Source organism: Scleropages formosus, chromosome 2 (genome assembly GCF_900964775.1).
Source record: "Scleropages formosus chromosome 2, fSclFor1.1, whole genome shotgun sequence".
Lineage (NCBI taxonomy): Eukaryota > Metazoa > Chordata > Actinopteri > Osteoglossiformes > Osteoglossidae > Scleropages > Scleropages formosus.
Window position 1 is genome coordinate 19704352 of NC_041807.1, and position 21548 is coordinate 19725899.

At 46.8% G+C, this 21548-nt stretch overlaps 1 protein-coding gene across 1 annotated transcript; it reads left to right on the plus strand.

The window, feature by feature from the left end:
• Positions 1-105: 105 nt before the first annotated feature.
• Positions 106-16962, plus strand: pik3c2g (phosphatidylinositol-4-phosphate 3-kinase catalytic subunit type 2 gamma). Its single transcript, XM_018747178.2, has 32 exons — positions 106-569; positions 809-888; positions 1472-1629; positions 2681-2795; positions 3184-3295; positions 4163-4233; positions 4369-4432; positions 4726-4851; positions 4959-4980; positions 5180-5363; positions 5658-5780; positions 5892-6020; positions 6551-6665; positions 7251-7384; positions 7499-7687; positions 7861-7954; positions 8063-8157; positions 8664-8844; positions 8941-9048; positions 9156-9248; positions 9437-9566; positions 9893-10029; positions 10335-10504; positions 10610-10766; positions 11074-11183; positions 12186-12357; positions 12936-13054; positions 13160-13256; positions 13375-13444; positions 13766-13857; positions 14908-15033; positions 15577-16962. Exons 1-32 carry the CDS (start codon positions 165-167, stop codon positions 15727-15729), a joined length of 4131 nt encoding a protein of 1376 aa, XP_018602694.2. The 5' UTR covers positions 106-164; the 3' UTR covers positions 15730-16962.
• The last annotated feature ends 4586 nt before the right edge of the window (positions 16963-21548 follow it).

Genomic DNA, 21548 nt, shown 5'->3' on the forward strand with positions numbered 1-21548 from the left:
CTCTTTTCTCCTTCTACTCCAGATTTTACCAAGACTTTTGTAAAGGCACTTTGGCCTCTGAACAAAGAAACGGTTCGGTTTCTTCGGTTTCCCTACAGGCGACGAGTCAAAGGATGAGCGAGTGCACCGACACTTCGGTAGGACATTCTTAGCTTTTGGCATCGATGGATCGTCATCAGGGCGACCCTCCGGCAGTGCGGTGTGGAGACAGAGGCCCTCCGTTGCCCCTCGACAACCAACTGGAAATGGCCCTCTCTGCTGCTCTGGACATCTCTGCGTTCGTAGATGACAACGAGTTGGACATGTACGGCTCCCTTCAGCCCCAGGTACTGCCGCGTTCTGAGCCCCAGACCAAGCCTCCTTCTCCTCCACCTCGGGTGAATGCGGGGTCAGGCGCCAGGGCTGGTGAACCCGAAGAGAGGCCCAAGAAGCCTCCGAAGGTCCCTCCGAAGCCTCCCCGTAGGCGGGCCACCAGCGACCAGCTCTCTGAGCCTCGCAAACGGCTCTCCTGCAATGTGGACCTTCCTGTTGTTCCTTCAAGGCTGACCAGAGCCACTACAGAGACAAACGTGAGTGTCATCATTCGGAAAAGCCCCGCTCAGGTACACTAACACTACGGTACAACCGGAAGGCGAGGCTGTTCTCTGTGGGAGTGAACTCACGTGGTCTACAGGAAGGGGCAGGGGTGACATCATGTGATGTGGTGGAATGAAGGATTTCGATGGAGAACCAGCAGCGCTAGTTGGAGGAGCGATTTCCTGTCGGGTGTTACATCTGGAAGTGTGTTCACTGCTTTGTTCTCCCCCAGACAAACTGGAGCATAAAGCTGAGCGAGACCCCACAAGGCAACAGCAGAAGGCTTGCTGACTTCTGCAAGTCCACATCCAAGTAAGAGCCAATGCGTAGATGGCGATCCATCCCACTGCTCCACAATACTGTCCAGAAACAAAAAGAATTTTCTCTTAATCTCTGTTGTTAGTGAGAGATCATTTTGGGGTCTTTCACTATGGCTTGAAGAGTGGTAAATACCATTACTACCACCATCTGAAACCGCTTGTCCCAAACGGGGTCGCGGGGAACCGGAGCCTAACCCGGCAGCACAAGGCGCAGGGCCGGAGGGGGAGGGGACGCACCCAGGACGGGACGCCAGTCCGTCGCAAGGCACCCCAAGCAGGAGTCGAGCCACAGACCCACCGGAGAGCAGGACCCGGTCAAACCCACTGCGCCACCATGCCCCCCACTAACAAATAATAAAACAAATAATCAACACATGGAGCTAATGGTGTACTGGCATTGACTTGTAACCAGAAAACATGTCATTCACGGGAATAAATTCAAAGTGTACTTAAGGTGTGACAGATATACACTGAAATATTAATAAATATATTACAAATAAGCATTGAAAAAGCTATAAGATTAATCCTATGACAGAAAGTATGTTCATACTTTTTATTTTTTCTACTCCCCCAAGACTGATTTCCCAGCACAGCGATGCTGATGGGATGTGGAGCGCGGGGCTGGCGTGGGGTCGCGTGTTGCCTCTTCACGTCGACTTGCTGCAGAACGTTGAGGTGAACGTGAACGTCACCACTGACCAGTTGCCCTACCAGCTCTGTCGCAGCACCCCTGGTGAGGCGAGAGGCCTTGCGGTCCGGATCGTAGGCCTGACCATTTCCGCCCTTAGTCCCAGAGTGCTGGCTGGGGATATGGCGTTTTATTTCAGCCAAATGTACCGTGAACTGTATGTCACCAGGCTGTTCTGAACTAAGAGTTCACGTGCACTAACCATCGCAGGTCACACTCTCAGATGATCAGTTATTTAATAGGACATTATTTTGGGAACTATTTCATTGATGACAACTGTGCTTCACCTGTGGTTTTCCAGAAATAGTAGGCCTACATAAAAACCGTGAAATACATATAGATTATATTTACGGAAATATTTTTCAGTACATTTATGTTTACGTTTACATGTATTCATTTAGTGGACGCTTTTCTCCTAGGCGTCTCAGGGAACAATACAAAGAGTGCATTACATCAACAATATGTTTTACATTTATTTACACTTTTCTTCAAAATGACTTACAATGAATACTATGTAGTGTTACTGTCAGCCCACACACTTACACTGCTAGATACACTACTTACACTGGATCACTCATCCATACATCAGTTGAACACACTCTCTCTGTCACTCACACACTGGGGGAACCTGAACAGCATGTCTTTGGACTGTGGGAGGAAACCAGAGCACCTGGCAGACATGGGGAGAACTTGCAAACTCCACAAAGACTGAACGGGGATTGAACCCATGTTCTCTAGCATCACCCAGACACTGTGAGGCAGCAGCGCTACTTGCTGTGTCACCATGCTGTACCGTAGTATGCCCTAGTTATTAAATTGCTAACATTCACATCTCTGAGACCTGGTTTTCCAAACATCAGTTTGCAGCAATGCAGTAACTCATTATTAAAAAATTAAAAAGTTATACTTTATAACTGCATTTTACATCTTTACACGGTATAATTTGACCTATATAATACATTTATTTAGTGTATTTAATTCTTCACTGAGAGTAATTATTTTGTAGCTGCTGGGCATTTATGGCTGTTTGCTGGATCAAAGTTCTGATGCTCAGGTTTGTTTAAGTGTTTAATGTCTCATGTTTTCTCTCGTGCAGCGAGCTGGACTGTGGGGAATCTGCTGGATGGTCTGCTCCACATCCTGGACATCAGCCCTGCACGCAATGAGCAGTACTTTCTGAAGATCTGCGGCTCAGAGGAGTTCCTCAAAAAGTAAAAAAATAAAATGCGTGGTGAATTTTGAACTGACGAAGAATGATGCACTGTAAATTCGATTCAGCACGGTGACCTTTGATAACCTTTTGTGGTATCGTGCCTGTTTGTGAAAGCAATGAATTATGAACAACTTGTGTGTATCTTGCTTAAGGGCTCTCGAGACTTGGTACTCCTCAGGTTTCAAATCCATATTCTCAACCATTACAGTACCTCTTCCGTCAAGGGGTGTTTCATGAAGCGGAACAGCCCTTTGACTATCAGATAAATAACACAGCATTCAGACATTCAATTTACATTATGTTTTCGATCTGTTTGTTAGTCCAGAAAGTGCTGAACATACTGTAAGGCACGCAGCGGCTGTGTTTCCTATCGGCTCTGTTCTCAGTGGTGAAATTTTCGGGAACCATGAAAGTGCGAAGAGGTTCCAGCAGCAGCACATGGAGGTTCCGCTGAGGCTCCTGCGCCGGGATGCCGTGAACAACGAGTTGGCTCGCGATGTGAGTCTCTTTTTAATCCTTCTAGACATGCTGGTCAAATATTTTTCCAGCTGGACTTTTACCCTCAGAGTGACCTTCCATCACACAGCTAGTCGTTTATCTGACGCTTTTCACCAAACGACTTATGATGTTAATCTACTGACGATTATTCACCCACTTACACAGCTGGGTAATTTTTACTGGGGCAATATAGGGTAAATACCTTGCTCAAGGGTACTACAGCTGGAGGTGGAATTTGAACCTACAGCCATTATTCACATTAAACTGTACAGTACACTAGTTTTGCAGGGCAGCACCAACATGTACTCCAGGTTGAAGGTAAGTTAGCAAAAAGAAAAACTGTAAAAAGTTGGATGGCCAAAAGTCACTGTTTGATGAATTAGTCTGTGCCCGTTTGTGGTTTGTAAAACTCTGAAATGTTGTGCTCACAGTCCAAGAAGAGACTTGATTTAATATGTAAGAGTACAAATGAAGGCAGTGCAGTGGGCTTGGCCAGGTTCCACTCTCTAGTGGGTCTAGTGTTCGAGTCCTGCTTGGTATGCCTTGCAATGGACCGGTGTCCTGTCCTGGGTGTGTCCCCTCCCTCTCCAGCCTTGCGTCCTGTGTTGCTGGGTTAGGCTCCGGTTTGCCGTGACCCTGCTTTGCCCCAGTGGTTTCTGACAATGTGAGTGGAGATGAGGATGAACATGCCCTTGGTGGATAAATGGTAGGAAACTAAAAGAGAAAATAAATAAAACTTGTCATGTGTTCAATGAAGTCCAGCTCTTTTCTGCAAAACTCTTGGCTCCACTGATGGAAATTTAAAGGCTGCAGGAGGTTTATTTCATTCCTTAAGGCTGAATAAATAAAACAATGCTTGCCTTGAAGGGTGAAGATGAAAAGCATCCTTTCACCATGACTCACCTGATGGGTTTTGCTTACATATTCAATACATCAAGGTAAATGTGCCTTTGTTTACTGCTATTGACATTGCAAATGTCACGTCAACAATTTCTGAGCAACAAGATACTGTTTCTGACCCCGTGTCGATATGAAAAAGATCATATATGTGTTGTGTTTCCTTTCCTATGAAGAAGCATATTGGAAAACCAGCTGAACAGCTACAGCAAAGAGGTGCAACACATGATGAGAAGTAAGGTTAGTTGGAAAGACTCAGTCATCCTGACCATCCTCAGACCAAAGTGCTCCATTCAGCCTGTCCTAAGAATATATCTCATTATTAATTTATCCTTTAGTCAACACTTTTATTCAAAGTAGTGTTGGATATTTTATTATTAATTTAATTCGGGGTGAGTACTTTGCTCAGTGGTACTACACCAGGTTCTGGTGCTTGAACCAGGCAGCTTCAGGTTTCCATGTTTGCGTTCCAAACCTTTGACCACATGATAATTGGGCTTTGGTGCTGTTGGCTTTTTGGGTCGTCCTTGCAGTGTGGGACTAATATGAAGCAGATCGTGGAGGAAGTACAAAGTATCTGCAGTTTCCTGAGCAACGTGTCATCCAGAGAAGTGGAGGATGGCATTGCTGAAATCCAGCGAGTCATACCTCTGAACCCGGTAATACTCCTTCTAGATCACCAAAAAACACTCATAAAAACTCTTTCAAATACAGTGTCTCTGTAGAGAAATGACTGACACCTGATGAGTGCCTTTTTTTTCCCCAGGATCCCTCTGAGTGTGAGACAAGTAAGAGCCTTCATTTAAAAGCCTAAATATGACCAAATACATCACCAACAAGCGGGAGTGCAGTTCAGACATTGACTTTTCTCATGACTGGCTGGCTGGTTTAGCGTGTGTCTGTGAATGACTGTGTGTGTGTTTATATGTGTGTGACAGCCATTCGGAGGGTAGAGTGCACTAAGCATGCCTTAATCAAACCCCTCAGGGGTCCTGGAGCTCCATCAGGCCTTGCGCAAGCTGCTGCACACCTTCTTCTCAAATTTCGAGTCTGACTTTGGCAGCGAGGAGGTGCTCCCCACTCGACCCAAGGCCAACGTGAGCCATCACGAGGATGTGCTCCAGCTGGACCTTGCCGCGCTCTACAGGGTGAAGTCAACCTGGCTCAGCAGGTGCGATCCAGAGCCTTGTCTCAGAGATGTTATATTCCTGAAAGTGATGAAGTGGAAGAGCTTCAGGCCTGCTGTAAAAATGCCACAGCTGAAGAGGGAACAAGATTTAGAGCTACCAGGGCTTAATCTGCCAGAAGAAAGCAGGCAATCAATCAGAAGACCGTGCAGCAGATGCAATAAATTCTATGATTAGAGAAATGACTTCAGACTATGTTTAGACATGGATTTTACCACTTTAACTACCTCGGCCTCTTTATAGAGTTCACTTTAACACCCCCCTCTCCCCATTTATAGCTTTGATTTCTTCTCCATTTCCTGCAAGCTGACGTACGGCTCCCAGGAGCTGTGTGAGACGGCACTCTCGGAGAACATCGCCACAGCCTTGTCTCTGGGCAACAAGCTGCAGTGCAGCAGAATGTGAGACCATCTGATGTTCTTCCCTGCATTTGAAGTTCATCTCACCTTTCATGTGATCCACCAGGCTTTTCTCAGTTCTGTCCACAAGATGTGTCCCCTCATTGTTTTCAGGATGGTTTTTCCCATTCAGATCAAGAAGCTGCCCTATGAATCCATGCTGACATTTCGCCTGCTGGGTTCTAAGAAGGGGAAAAGCCCGGAACTGCTTAGCTGGGCTGTCCTGCCCCTCTTCAGCAAGAGGCAGGTCACATTGTGGCCCTTACAATTTCTTCTGTTCAGTTATCTGATGCTCTTCTCCAAAGTGACTTGCATCGTTAAACCACTCACACTGGTTTACCCATTTATACGGCTATGTAATTTTTACTGGAGCAATTCAGGGTACAAACAGCAGGAAGTGGGATTTGGACCTGTGATCTCTAAGACCAAAGACAGCTCTAACCACTATGCTACCTACTGCCAGTAAAAAAGTCAGTAAAAATGAGCACAGAGCCACACTGTGGATGTACATCATCTTCATCATCATCATCAACATCATTTACATGATGTTAACACCATAAATAACACCATGCCCTTTGTTACTGTGTCATGGTTTGTAATATGAGGGATTTAGCACCGACTCTGAGACCAATTTGATGTCAATGACAGTGGTCCTGCTTATGTCTCTTCTGACTTATGGCACTTTTTCAATGTACTATATTTATTTACTGTACACACACACACACACACACACATCAAAGTCACGGTTTTGACCATCACTCAATTTTGTGCAGGACACTGGTCAGTGGCACAGTCCTGCTCAGCATGTCCATGCTCCCTGAACTGACTGCTCTGCCAGTACCTGCAGTGTCAGACAGCCACAGACAAGCCACGGGGGTCATTCTAGAGGTGAATATGACTGCCTCCTGCTGGCTGGAGGTGGAAAGCGATGTCTTCTCGTTCAGTACTTTTTAATAATTTTCTAGAAATTTATTTCATATAAATATGGGTTGGGAGGCCACGGTGGCGTGGCGGGCTTGGCTGGATCCTGCTCTCTAGTGAGTTGGGGTTCGAGTCTTGCTTGGGGTGCCTTGCGACGGACTGGAGTCCCCTCCCCCTCCAGCCCTGCGCCCTGTGCTGCTGGGTTAGGCTTTGGTTCGCCATGACCCCGCTTGGGACAAGCGGCTTCAGACAGTGTGCGTGTGTGTGTGTGTGTGTGTGTGTGTGTGTGTGTGTGTGTGTGTGTGTGTGTGTGTGTGTGTGTGTAAATATGGGTTATGTAGCATTCAGTAGGTGATGTGAATCTTTGACTAACAAAATAGAAATCACTTTCACTAATACCTACCACTCAAACCACACTGTTTTTACTCGCCACTTACATTCTACTCACACAGTGGGCACTTAAAGATTCTTAAAGATTACGTGGTTCCAAAGTGCACAGCAGTTTTGAAGGTTGCACATTTCACCTGCCGCTGTTTTTTCACCTCCTGCTAGCTCGGCTTTCCAGATACACATCGGTGGAAATACGACTGGCCAAACCCACTCCCTGGCTCCATTCTTGCCATGCCCCCCTTTGAGGAGCTCCAGCAGAAGATCAGAGATGTTTCTCAGAAGCACTGCCTGTTGCTGTGAGTTCCTTCCCAACCTAAAAGATTAATGAGGACACACCATGGAAATGGAATCCCTGCTCTGCCATGTGTGGGCTTCCAAAACCAAATTCATCCTCATATCCTATAACCCAGCTTGACAGAAAATGAGAGATCCTTCTTGTGGGACAAACGACACTTCTGCACAGAAGACAACACCTACGTACACCTCCTGTTGGGCAGTGCCCCTCGGTGGGCCCCTGAGGATCTCACAGAGATCTACACCATCCTGGAGCACTGGCCACTACGGAACCCAGAGGACGCCCTCTTCCTTCTCAGTGACTGGTGCAATTCCACTATGTCCTCTTTATGCCCACAGTGTCTGTAAAAAATACTACATGATGTTTGAAGTGAAAGCCATATGAAAGGACAGTTGGTGTCAGATCTAGTTGTACAGCTCAGTGTGTCAATGTTGCATTATTTTCCAGTCAATTGACTGTACCACAATGTTTGCCCAGCTTCCTGGACCAAAAGATCCGCGGAGTGGCAATCCAACAGGTTCAGCAGTTCTCTGATGAGGAATTGGAAGAGTACCTGCCTCAGCTAGTGCAGGTGAGTTGGTCAAAAAGATGCATGGAACCAAAACACAATTTCAGAAGAGCCTCAGCCAGAGACAAGGTCAAAACACAATGTACCGTCTTCGGCCTCAATCCCCTACAGGCTCTAAAGCTGGAATGGGAGCTGGACGGGCCTTTGGTTCTGCTGCTTCTGAGACGGTCCCTGCAGAGTGTCCGTGTGGCCCAGCAGCTTTACTGGTGAGTATCAGGTGGGGTGGGACAGTGTGGATATGATGTCCCCGACTCCCAACAAAGCTGTCCCTGAGCTCACAGCAGGGTAAGGATTTCACATTTTCATCGGGGTCACAGTTAAGACTAGCAGTCATGGTTCTGTTAGGAGGTCTTTGATTTCCTTGTACGGGCTCAGACCGGGTTCAAATGTGAGTTTATCTCCAGCTAAATTGGCTGAGTGACTCAGTCTGTGACTGTATGATGGTCACAATAGTACACAAATGTTCAGATCTCTCAGATGAAGTTCTGGAAGTCCACATTGTGTGCTAACTTTCCAGCGATCACTGCCAACTCCAGCTCTAGAGAGATATCCAAAGTAGTTAACTATAGAATAAAATTAGTTTGCTCAAAGTCTTAAGAGCTTCCTGAACCTTTTGCACACAGTAGCCGACCGAGACTGGAAAACCATCGCTTCAGAAGCAGTGAGGCTTAGGAAGACTGATAGTAAAGGAAGGCTTCTTTATGGCCCGCAGGCTGCTGGAGGATGTGCTGGAGGACATCCACTACAGAAGCTGGTACAGCAAGGTGCAGGCAGCCCTGAAGCACTGCTGCGGCCGACGACTGAGGCAGGAGCTAGAGAATGAGCAGCGGCTGGTCAAGGTGCTCACCCAGGCAGCAAATAAGATCCGCATGGTGGAAAAGTCCCGGAGGAAGGTAAAAGATTTGATGAGCTGTGCTCTGTTGTCGCAGTTGACGCAGTAACACCCGGTGAAACTGTTTGACATGCCATACCTCCCTTCCTCTCCACAGGAAGTCTTAAACAAAGAGAAAATCAACATCAGCAACTTTTTCAAGGATGGCATCTCATGTCGCCTGCCACTGGATCCCGCCGTCTTCGTGGATGGTGTGGACATAGAGGTACCGCGATTCTCACGGAATAGCTCTGCTTTGCCGCTTTGCAGCTTCTCCTCCCTCATGCATTTCAAGACACATTCTTCTCAGGCTCACGGTGTTTCTTTTTTCAGGCCTGCACGTTTTACAATGCAAATTCTTTGCCCCTGGAGGTCTCCTTCATCAACGCTGACAGTCAGGGCAGGAACACTGGAGTCATCTGCAAGGTAATGTGTGCCATTGTGGCGCACCTTGGTGACTTTTAGAGGAATGTGAGATCAAGATGGCAACCTGATTGTGAGACCCTTGGTAATGTGATATTAGAAGTTTCACGAATCCAAAAATGCTTCAACGGACAGTTTTTGCAGATGCTTGGATCGTTAATGCTGTGTTTCAAGGAGGCTGTTGCTCTCAGACAGGGGACAACCTCCGGCAGGACATGTTGGTGCTGCAAATCGTGCGAGTGATGGACAGGGTGTGGCTGCAGGCCGGCCTGGACATGCGCATGGTCATTTACAGGTGCCTGTCCACTGGGAGAGACCAGGGTTAGTATGAAAATTCATAATTAATATGCAGTTACCATAGATGTCCACGGTATGAGCATAGATATTACCTCGCTGTTTCTCCCACTGGCTGGAGCAGAACAAGACCAGTTGCTGTCCATCTTATCCCTCAGCTGTGTGTTTTTTACCTTTATTCAAAATATGCCCACATATGAGAAGAGAGTGTCTGTGCAGCTATGAGTCATGGGTTCCAGGTTCCAGTACCAGTAAGAACAAGTGAAGGTTTAAGTGAAACAACTCAATGTTTGTTTTCCTTTCCGTGTGTGTCTGTGCGTGTGCGTTCGTGTGTGTGTGTCTTTGTGCTCCAGGGCTGGTGGAGGTGGTACCGGAAGCTGTGACCCTTGCCAAGATCCAGCAGGAGTGGGGTCTCGGCGGGGCTCTCAGGGAGGACACCCTGGAGAAGTGGTTCCACATGTGGAACAGGACGGAAGAGGCCTACGAGGAGGTGCTCGTGTGTTTCAGAGATCCCAGATAAGGCATCAAAAATTCACAAGCCAACAAGAAAGGCATTAATATGAATGTGTGGGAGGAGGTTCATAAAGAATTTATTATGATGTTCTTAAGATGAAAAGAAACATTTAAGCTACGAGCTGACGATCTGCTCTTCCCATTAGATTTCACTTGTGCGGGGCTCTCTTGTCATGTCCTCAGTCCAGTAGGATTTGAAGAAGTCCTCAAGCTAAGGGTTTGAAATAGTGAGAAGGCTCGAAAGGTCAAGCCCAGCATTGCTCTGTCCTGCTCTGCCCTCAGGCTGTAGTGAACTTCCTACACTCTTGTGCTGGCTGGTGCGTGGCCACCTTCATCCTGGGCATCTGTGACCGCCACAATGACAACATCATGCTGAAGCACAGCGGCCACATGTTCCACATCGACTTTGGAAAGATCATGGGAAATGCCCAGACATTTGGCACCATCAAGAGGCAAGAAGTCGAATGTGTCCCTCTGAGGTTTTCGCCGAGGACTGCTCTTTGTGTGGAAGTAGATGTTGTAACCGGGGTTTCCTTACCTTACCTGCTGTCCCACAGAGACCGATGTCCATTCATCTTCACATCGGAGATGCAGCACTTCATCACGGGGGGAGGGCGAAAACCCCAGCGCTTTCACCGTTTCGTGGAGCTGTGCTGTGAGGCTTACAATGGAATCCGGAAACGTGCCGCTCTGGTTCTCAGCCTGCTGCAGCTGGTAAGAAAACCCCAGGGAACATTCCAGGATGCACCAGAACAATCCAATTACCCCTGATTACACTCCATAGTTCATGGAATCCCAGAAAATGCCCCATCAGCACAATACAGCTGAACACTAGCCTAGAATTCTGCAACACTTAGCGATGAAATGATGGCAAATTGAGCTCTATCCAGCCAGACACACCACTGATCTTGATAGCCTGCGGTTCAAAATAATAGTAACGCACAGTTTGTTTGTTGTCAATATCTCGATGAGAGTTGCAGTGTGAGAATAACTTCCTGTCACATTGGCCCATGCACTCTAGATGCTTGGGGCTGGGATGCCGGAGATGAAGGACAGCCAGGATCTGCAGTATGTCCACAACCATCTGCGACCTCAGGACTCGGAACTTGAGGCCACCTCGTACTTCACCAGGTACACACTCACTGTAGCACAAGATGTGATTTTCAGGGAACCACATTTCTAAGCAGGTTCACACCCCCAAGGGTCTGAGGGTCAGTTTCCCAGTTCTGGACAATTGTTTGTGTTTTTTACCAAAGCACTTGAAACACTTAGAGTATATGATGGAGCAAACATTTTCATTCATCTCATTTACTTTGAAATACCTCTGTAATCTGAATAAGTGATGTTAAACGTTCTTGCAAAAACACCATGAGCAAGGCTGGACACACCTTAAATTAAAAAGCATTTTTCTTGCACCTTAAAAATTCCAGGCTGTGTTTGAGTCTGAAGCTCGAAGATAGTCTTGCCTGCACTGTTATTGCGATTTATCACCCTAATTCCTGCACTGCAGTTTTTTGCCTGTTCTGAGTTCATGAGCATAACCAAAAGTTGAAGGCATGTCCACTGTGCGAGGTTCAAGCAGCAATTACGTACTGTTCGGAGTACACGTTTATCTAAAAAAATTTAAACGCTCTTGCTTTTCCTTAATGTAAACATATTTTATGTTGAATCAATTTGGATACAATAATTCAAGCATTTGGCCCAGTGTGTACTGCTGCTGCCTCACTACACGTGGGCGTAAGATTAAATCATGCTCAGTCTGTGTGGAGTTTGCATTTTCTCCCCATGTCTGCATGGGTTTCCTCCCACAGTCCAAAGACAGACAGATTGGAAGGATTGGACACTCTAAATGCCTGCGTGTGAGTGTGTGGCTTCCCTGTGATGGATTGGCATTCCATTCAGGATGTACCCTACTGTCTTGTACCCTGTGACCTAGTGATTCTGGGATAGGCTCTGGACCACGGTGATCTTGACCAAGAGAAGTGATTAACAAAAAATACAGTGAATTCAGGCACTTAATAACCAAGGTCAGGGTGCAACCACAGGGCCCACATTTGCATGTCTAACCTTAACCCTAAAGCACTGCCTGGCTGATATGAGTGCCTCTCGTACCTTTCCTTTGTCCCCCCCAAGAATGATTGAGGAGAGCATGAACAGCCTACCGGTCAAGATCAACTTCCTGATCCATAACATGGGCCAGTTGCCCGGTAGACAGCGGCTGGCTGTTGAGGCCACGAGGGTGAGTCCAAGGACCAACATCCAGGAGGCTGTCATCCAGAAGTACACCACGAAGGGCAGAGAAGTGGTAAATCTCTTTTCTGTGTTTTAAAAAAGTGATCAGTCAACAGGACTTAACATTAATAGCTGTGCAAATGTTCAAAATAGGTACATTTCCATAGTTGGACAGGTAGAGTTGTCCTTATACCTGTCCAACGGACAGGCGAACAATAAATTAAGGTAAAATCTTAAGAAATCTGATAACAAAATAAAGCGATCACTGGTGTAATAAAGGAACCATGTGACATCAATAAGTTTGTCATCTGCATTTTTGTTATGAAATTGTTTTCTCACTAGATAAAAATGTGCCAGATTTGGAAAAAAGAGGAAGCAAAATAGACCCAATATCTTGCTATTTTGGGCAATTTCTTTATGCTTATCTCATTTTTTAGTTTGTTTCCTTTCACATGATTTCCTGACTGTCTTACTTTAAGATTTACATCATTTTACACCTTGACCTCTACATATTTTCGTCTTTCCAATATGTTCCATATGGTCCAATATACTTGTCCTGTGCAGAGCCCTGATTAATAACTTTAACCCTTTTCTGAAGAGAAATTGAAACAGGACCTTTGTCATAAACACACACTGTTTTGGTTCACATAGATCTACGAGCTCAAGGTAATAATTGAGGATGGGTATCTGATCAGTGAGAAGACCTTCAGCCAGTTTGAGACGATCCACAAAGCGCTGCAGAGGCTGTTCGTAGAGTCCATGCTGCCACAGTAAGTGGGTGAGAGAGGTGAAAGGTCACGTCCAATTTGATGTTCTCATCTCTCTCTGTTATTCCAAGGTTTGAACGGATCTGCTGTGAACCCTGTGCTCCACAGGTTCCCCGGCTGGTACAGGATGTCCTTCACCCCAAGTCGGAGAATGACCTTGCTGAACAAATACCTGAAGGAGCTCTTTAGCGGCCCCTGCAAAGGCGTATGACAAGCGTTTTATTCTGTATTCTATATTTTTCCATTATTTTTATTCTAAATGTACCGTACGCATAAATAGCGAGAAATAGCCGAGCCGTTCATCTCTGGGCTTCTATCTACAGAATGAATTTGTGTGCAGCTTGTTCCTGGACGGTCCCCGGACAGATATGGCACCGAAAGCCAGCAGAAAAGGTTTGGCTGTGCTCTGAAAAGAATGCAGAATTTCATTTTCCATTTCAGCCCCCCTTAGCTTTACCCTGTTTTGTTGCACAAAGCGCTTTGAGCTGCTGTCCCTCTTTGAAGCTTCGATTCATACACATGTGCTCAACTCACGTATTGTTGGGAGTTAAATCATTCTGCCAGCTGTCACATTCTTGGTGGGGGTGGCTCCAAAAGTGGGTTTTCCCTTTAACTAGTCTGCGAGGGGAGTATAGTGGGTAACCATAGCAACGATGCAGAGTGTGGCAGCCCCAGCAGTCGTGTGGGATTTGAGTCCGCTGTGTTCTTTTACAGATGCGGTCCTGCTGACCACCCCTCAGGTCCAGCTCTGCATGACCTACAGGGATCGCAAGCTGTCCGTGCTGGTGAAACATCTCAAGAACATCGTGAGTCCTCATATTCAGCATTTACCCAGCCCACCCCCCCACACCTCCCCTCCCCATGCCTTCATTTCTCTTCGACCCATTCATGTGTCCGTGTGTCGCTTTTACAAATAAACATGAATTTGTCCGTTCTGCTGACCAGAATTACTTTTCCACACAAATTATCTAGTCTTTGTAATATTATGATATATCACAATGTATTATTATAATAATAAATGTACCTGACGTGTCTGAGCTCTCTGTGTAAGAAAAAGCCCCTGACAGTATGTTAAGCCAATGAGACTGAAAACCAAAATATATTTTTTCCTATTTATATAACATCCATATTTATCCATTTATAGCTGATGCTTTTCTCCAATGCTAAACTACATACAGTGATTTATACAGCTGGGTAATTTTTATTGTAGCAATAAAAGGAAAGTACTTTGCTTGAGGGTACTACAGCAGGAGGTGGAATTCGAGCTTAGTACCTTATAGTCCAAAAGGCACTGACTGTAACCACTGCCCTGCTCGATGCCTCCATTTATGATGTTTATAGTAAATATAAAGAAAACACCATAAGCATTATGGATTTGTGGGCAGCACATCGGCACAGCAAGTTGCACTGCTGTCTCATAGCACCTGGGTGGTGCGAGAGGATGTGGGTTTGATCCCTACTCAGTCAGTGTAGAGTTTGCATGTTCTCCTTGTGTCTGGGTGGGTTTCCTCTGGGTGCTCTGGTTTCCTCCCACAGTCCAAAGACATGCTGTTCAGGTTCCCTAGAATGTCTGAGTGACAGAGGGAGTGTGTGTTCCACTGATGTATGGATGAGTGACCCGTTGTAAGTAGTGCATCTAGCAGTGTAAGTCACCTTGGTGAATATGGTGTGTGGGCTGGTAACACTACATAGAGTTCATTGGAAGTTGCTTTGGAGAAAAGTGTCTGCTAAATAAATAAATGTAAATTTCTGTTTAGACCAAAAGCAAGGAAGCACTTCCTGTGGGAGATGTCACTGGGGGATGGGAGTGTGCTGCCCTCTGTGAACTTCCTGTTTCACCTGTGTGTCCTGGTCAGAGGCTACCTGACGGCACGTGTCCTGACACCTATGTGGTGACCCGACTGCGGCCCGACCCAGAGAATTGCTCCAAGAGGAAGACTAGGGTGGTCCGGAATAACTACCACCCCACGTTCAACCAACTGGTACGGGATGGCATCCCCCCACATCATGCTGTCTGAAATGCCTCCTGGCATGTCCTGTACTGCAGTCCTAGAACATGTGAGCCTGGAGGTTGTGCGCTTCGCATTTGGCCCATTTAGGTCCTACTGGAGCAGGACCTGGCCTTCGTACCTGTACTGTGACCCTACTGGGCTCCACCCTCCGCTGTGCCCTTTTATTGCTTTATTAGAATGCTATGAAATCGTTGCTCCAGCTACCTGAGCAGCAGGTGATGAAAGATCTCTATGATGGGGTCAAAGATCAGCCCAAGCAGCTCTCACTCTAAGCTCAAATCACAGTAGCGTGGTATATACACCTAACTGAATCCATTGAGCACTGCGAGCGCCGTTTCTGCAACATCACTGACACACACCACACAGCGACAGCAGGAGCTCTGCGTCTCCAGGTATGTCACACACACTTGTCACACATTTTTCTGTCTGCACTGCTGTCCTGGACTTTCACTGTCTTATCCCCCACTTGCGCAGCACGGTGAGCACATCTAATGGTCATTTTCCATCATCCAGATTGAGTACAGTGATGTCCAGACCCTCCAGGGCAAAGTGCTGGAGCTGCAGGTGAAGAGCAGGAAGGGGTTTCTGGCCGCAACCAGCATCCGGCTGGAAGACGGGAAGATGGGAACGGAGAAGTGGTTTCTGTTGGGGAACTGCTCCATTTGACAGCAGCCAGCTGACAGGGACCAGCTGCGCCGCTTGTCAGAACGGTGCTCTTCTGCCCCTTCACCAGTAGAGGGAGCTCTTTCCCGAGCCCCAGTGCCTATCCTGCAATCACTGCTCGGGGGGAGTGCAACCCACAGCACGGCGGGAACCACATGTCAGGCTGCGATTCCCTGGGTTCACCTCTAGAGGGAAGTATCTGGCCACTTTTTTTGCAAGCGGAGCGACCACCCCGTTACGCGTGCCGAAGTCAATAACTTCTCCGAGTAGCCGCTGTGTGGCCAGTCTTGGAACTTACCGACTACCTGCGCGTGCACGACGGAACGTTTGCAGGATGTTCACAGAAAACCCGTTGAGCGCGAACTGTTGCGTGAGCAGCTGATGTTTGGTGTGGCTAGCGGCAAAAGATATTTACAATATGACATGATGATGTCGCATGCGTACAGTCAGCGAGGACGGCGAGTGCGCATACACTGCGCGTTCTGTTACCAAAGACAGCAATAAAGCAAGGTTGCAATTATTTAATCAAAATATATTCATAGAAACCTGGAGCAGAGCTACACAGCCTGATAATTAGTGCCAATTAAGCGGAGAGCTGCGGTAATTCAAGCCCGCCGGTACCGCGGTAAAGTCACTGCTGACATACGCCATCCATTGCAGTCGCAGCGGTAGCGGCCTCTCCTGCTGTGTCTTTCATTATTTATGCTTCTCCTCGACCGAGCTCCTATCTCAGCCGAGCTCCTGCGCGTCCGGATTAAGTCTGAGTGATGGATGTCAGTCACGGGAGTCTTGGGGGGGGGGTCCCCCGGGGGTCCCCCCCGTCCGGCTGTCCGGCCGTCGGCTCATCCGTTACTGTGGATTAGAGCTGACAGGTGGAAGTCTGTTCTCTGCCACTGTGGCCTGTGTTAAATTCCCTCCATGAGCCGCTGACCTGTGAAACACACTGTTCAAAAATCATTAAAGGGGGGGCGGTGTTGTCTAGACCTCGCGTTTCTCAAGAAACACTCTCAATAAATAAAGGAGACATAAATGCCCAGGGCCGGTAAATAGTTTTTATTGCCCCTCGGCTCAGCGAGGTTGGGGTCTCCATAAGGTCCAGAATGCAGCTTTTGCACCTCTGTCCGTAGAGTTTGGTCCTTTGTTAGATTTACCGCAGGATTTGCTCCGTTATTTAACTTTGCATTTGTCCTTGTTTCAGCTCTTGTTCCATGTTTGATGTCTCTTTCATGTGTTACATGTGATGCCTCACTCTTTTATTGTCATGTATGTAAAGTTACATTCTTATACGTTCTTATATTTATAAGTCTTCCGGATAGAGTGTTATGTAGGAATAAACTGTATATATTTGTGTATATAGTGGATGTGTGAGTGTATATATCAATCCCTAGCAGGGCATTAGCACCTGGGCTGGATTGCTTGTGTGTGTGTGTGTGTGTGTGTGTGTGTGTCTACATATGTATGTGCAGACATGCGCTATTCCTGTGGTTCCCCACTTGTCTGCTGTCCCCTCTGTCTACATGATCATTTCCCCTTGATTAGACGCACTTGCCAAATTTTGTAGTAACACCTCACACTCCGTGTCCTCGTGCGACGGTGGAGAGGGGGGAGGACTGGCAGAAGGTTGACGGAAGCTTCTGGAACAAGCTTGTAGTTCCTGGAAAAGAAGATGTGATTGAAACACTTGTGTAATGCGGTATGTGGCCAGCTTTGTAATTTGGACTGAGTTTGAGTGTGTTGTCTCACCCACACTGTGTGTGTGTGGGGGGTGGGCTGTGCACCAAGCAAGCTGATATTCATAATCTGCTGGTGGGTGAGCAGAAGGAAAAAAAATGAGAGTAGTGGCAGGAGGGTGTAGAAGTGTCTTGTTAACACTTCCTCGTTCTGAAGCATTATAAAACCACGCAAGAGACCCTGCAGACCAATGTATACACTGCACGCCTCAGATATTGAGTTCTCTAGAAGCCAGAACGTAAATTGGATCTGACACTCTTGTCACGGTCCATAAAGCTGCTGAGCTGTTTGAGTTGCACAAACTGTGGGGCTCAAAAAGCACAGAGATGGTCCTGTAGACTCGTCTTCCATGAGCCGCCCGAGACGCCTGGGAAGAGAGAGAGCAATGGGGTGACGAGATGTGGTAAATGTTCCCTGGAGCCGTTGTCCCCCTGTCCAGCACAGCGCACCTCCTGTAGGACCGCGAGCCAGAGGGGAGCACATGATTGGAATGCAGAGTGCTCTGCCCTCACGTACGATGCTTTGCAGTGAGTGCGAGGATGCCCTACATCACCTTTACGTGCTTCCTGCCAAATGAAAAGCCATTTCCCGGAAAAAAACTCAATTTATGCCTTGCAATCCCAGATGCCGTTTCTCAACGGCACGCGTGGTGGAGGGAGGCGATTGATCTACAGCGCTGCAGGAGCGCACTCCTCCCTGCATCGGGGGCTCCGACAGCCTCTACAGGTTGCGCCGTTTTATTCGAAACGCGGTCCTTTCAGCTCTTTTCAGATTTTCAGCGTTTGGACCAAAATGCCAAGTATAACATCCAGAGGTGGGGATTGAACCTGTAAGGCTTGGGTCCAAAAGCAGCAGCTGTAACTACTACACTATCCTGTTAGCTGAGGCACCCATGTAATATTTACCTGACTTTTACCCTGTTTATCGCCATTATCCAAGGTGATTTACATTGCTAGATCTGCACTACCCCTCCATGTTCACGTGGGTAGAACATACAAACCGCACACAGATTGGGTGGCAGTTAAAAACACATACCATCACACACTCTGAGAGAGCAGCACTGTGCACTGCACCACCATGCCACCCATAATTAGTAAGTGTGAGTAATACGAAGGACCCGCAGTGAAGACGGTGAAGGACACAGTTAGTCTCTAAGAAGACGGCCATCTCAGAACACCTGCAGGATGCTTTATCGACGAGATCAGTCCTATGTGGGCGTGCGGTGCGTCTTAGAGTGCTGGAGCACCAGATTTGCAGCTGGACATTCGGTGAGCAAATGGCTACTTTCTCGCTAAGAAACAGCTGCTTGCAGTTTCAAATGATTCGTTCTGTCTCCTGCAGCTGCCTGAGAGGACCCCCAGGGTCTCTACGCACATGGGGAGGGTTTGCGTCCCTGCTCATCTTGGAGAGGGAGTTGTACCAGATGCTGGCAAAACAATCTATCTATTCCCCCGTGACCAGTGTTTCCACCTCACAGTGACCCAGAGAACCTTTAACAAGGTTGTTCATCACTCTTGACATCTGACAGCTTTTCTGCATTTCCTTTTGCCTTCCAATGCAATATTTAAGAAAGGTCTGCGAGAAGAAGGCTGAGGAAATAACTGTCGTCTCTGAGACCTCTTTCTTTATGATAATAGCTCTTTCTGCCACTTTAATCCATACTTTTATTTAGCAATTTCCCTTCTGCAGCCAGTGTTGACAATTCTACATCTACAAATAGAAAGTGTGTAGACTCATTACCTCCAGTCACTCACCTCAGTGACTGTTCATGCAAATCAGGGTCGCAGTGGTGCAGAGACAAGCCCAGAAACAAAGGATGTGAGGCAGGGTACTCTCGGTCACGATGCAAGTCTGTCTTCGCACACATTCATCCACACAACAGACTATTTCACCATCTCGTCTGAAAAACATCTTTGGAGTATGGGAGGAACTCCACAGCAGCACTGGGAGATCATGTCAGTTGCATTGAGATAGGCCTTGATTCAAACCAGACTCGTCTTTCCTCCACATCCTCTCCGGGTAAAAGGGATTAAAGTAAAACACTATCATGTACTTTGCTTGGGAGGAGGCAAAACTTGAGAGTAGAGGTGTTTCTCGTTCTTGATTTATTCAAAAAAATATTTTTTAGTGTCGAAGCAGAATCTGGGGAATTCAATGTTTAATTTGTCATACATGAATAGCACCTCAGCAAGAAGTATATTGATTATATTCTGCTTCCAGTTTCTTGACCCTGGCTAAATCTCCAGCAAAGTCAGATGATTGGACACTTTGAATTGTAAATATGCTTTATTGATTTTAAAATCCTAAATGTTCTCCATGTGATGTTTCTAGTGAAAACAAAAAAAAACTGCAGTCCTTCCCTTGCCAAAATGTTGAAAGCAGCCAATGGCTGAAGGCTCCCGATGTAGAGACCGCTTCTCTGCACTCCCAACATCTATGTCATTGTCCATGCCAGCAGGTGTGTGTGTACTCATGTATTCATGGCTGGAGTGTACAATCAATCACCACTAGATTGGGGAGGATGATGTTGTATAAAAGCTCCTGATCCAGCTCTGTTATTTTGCTGGGGCCTAGGTTGGGTGGGGATGATCCTATCAGTAGTCAAACCAGGTTGTCTCTTTGGACAAAATCAAGAAGTAATGCATATGATTTCCTCAATACCGACCTTTCCCACATGGTAGGTGAGAAGCCATCCCATTGCCACGTGATGTTCTCTCTACAGTAAACTGTGGCAGTATTTAGAATGCTACAAGAAGACCAAGCAGAGGTAATGTCCTCTTACTGAGTTGTGTCTTTGAGTATGGAAAATACTGCAGCAGCTTCTTTTCGTTCAGATCTTGACCAAGTCCGGGTGTGTTTCTGTTAACCCATCATTACATGCTCTGTTAAACTGCTCCCTTGGTTGAGTCTGGAACTTGGTGGGCCTTTATGGTTGAAGGCGGTGGTGGTGTGATCCACGTGCAGGAAGGCCTGGAGGAGTAAAAGATGGAGGCTAAGCACACCGAGCAGAGCACAGCTTGCCAGTTGCACTAAATGAACCTCCACCCACCTCCTCCTATAACCTTGTAACCCAGGCTGGAGAAGGATCAGGCCATCCATTCTTTTGGGAAGTTCCAGCTGAGTGTTTTTGGAGGGGTTCTTTTGCAGTGGGTCACTGACAGCAGTACGGCTATAGCTGAGGAGGGTAAAGGATTCCCCTCTTCATCAGCCTCATTAGTTATACCAGTTGCAGCAGGGATCAGCATGGAAAATACATCAATCTTTGGCAAATATATGCATGACTTCTGCAGGAGGGAAGGGAATGAAAGTGGTTTACCTTTGCCTTCTTTCATGGTGCACAGAGTATCATTGCCAAAAATTCAACATTTAAAGGTCCTCAGCAGTTAGAAAGAACTTGTATGTCTTGAGCAAAATATGAACTACTGTTAGAAAACGTGCAATAGCAAACAAGTGACTAAGCTGAAGGCTCAGTGGTCAGTATTAATAATTCTCTAAGGCTTGTCACCCTATAACGTTCCATTCCTTACACCTTCTGTGAGAACAATTGTGTCTGGCATCTCAATGAAATGACTTGATGATGTTTTTAACTACTTACATTTACATTTACATTTATTCATTTAGCAGATGCTTTTGTCCAAAGTGACATACATCTCAGCAAAAGTACAATTTACATATTACATTAAGAGAACGAGACATAGCTGCAGATATGAAAGTCTCAAGCAAACCTAGTTTGTTCCCTGCCACTTGCTGCACCGAGGTTCATGATTCGAGTAGGTGCATAAAAATCAGGATAGACAAATGCCAATACCCTCCCACCAATTTTTAAATATCATAAGATACACAAATAAGCAAGTACAATGCCAGAGTAGTGACTGAATAAAGGTTGTATCTGGGGATGCTTATGGATTTATGATGTGTGAACAGTTACACTGTAAATGAGCTGGAGAGATTTTGGGTGAAGTGGATCTGGAAAAGGGGGGGTGCGGTGGCGCAGTGGGTTGGACCACGGTCCTGCTGTCCGGTGGGTCTGGGGTTCGAGTCTCGCTTGGGGTGCCTTGCGACGGACTGGCGTCCCGTCCTGGGTGTGTCCC

Excerpts from the sequence above, each read along its gene's own strand:
- pik3c2g (XM_018747178.2), top strand. The coding sequence starts at position 165 with ATGGATCGTCATCAGGGCGACCCTCCGGCAGTGCGGTGTGGAGACAGA. Across the intron at positions 7,385-7,498 it reads CAGAAGCACTGCCTGTTGCT|CTTGACAGAAAATGAGAGAT; the intron begins GTGAGTTCCTTC and ends CCTATAACCCAG. Across the intron at positions 7,955-8,062 it reads ACCTGCCTCAGCTAGTGCAG|GCTCTAAAGCTGGAATGGGA; the intron begins GTGAGTTGGTCA and ends AATCCCCTACAG.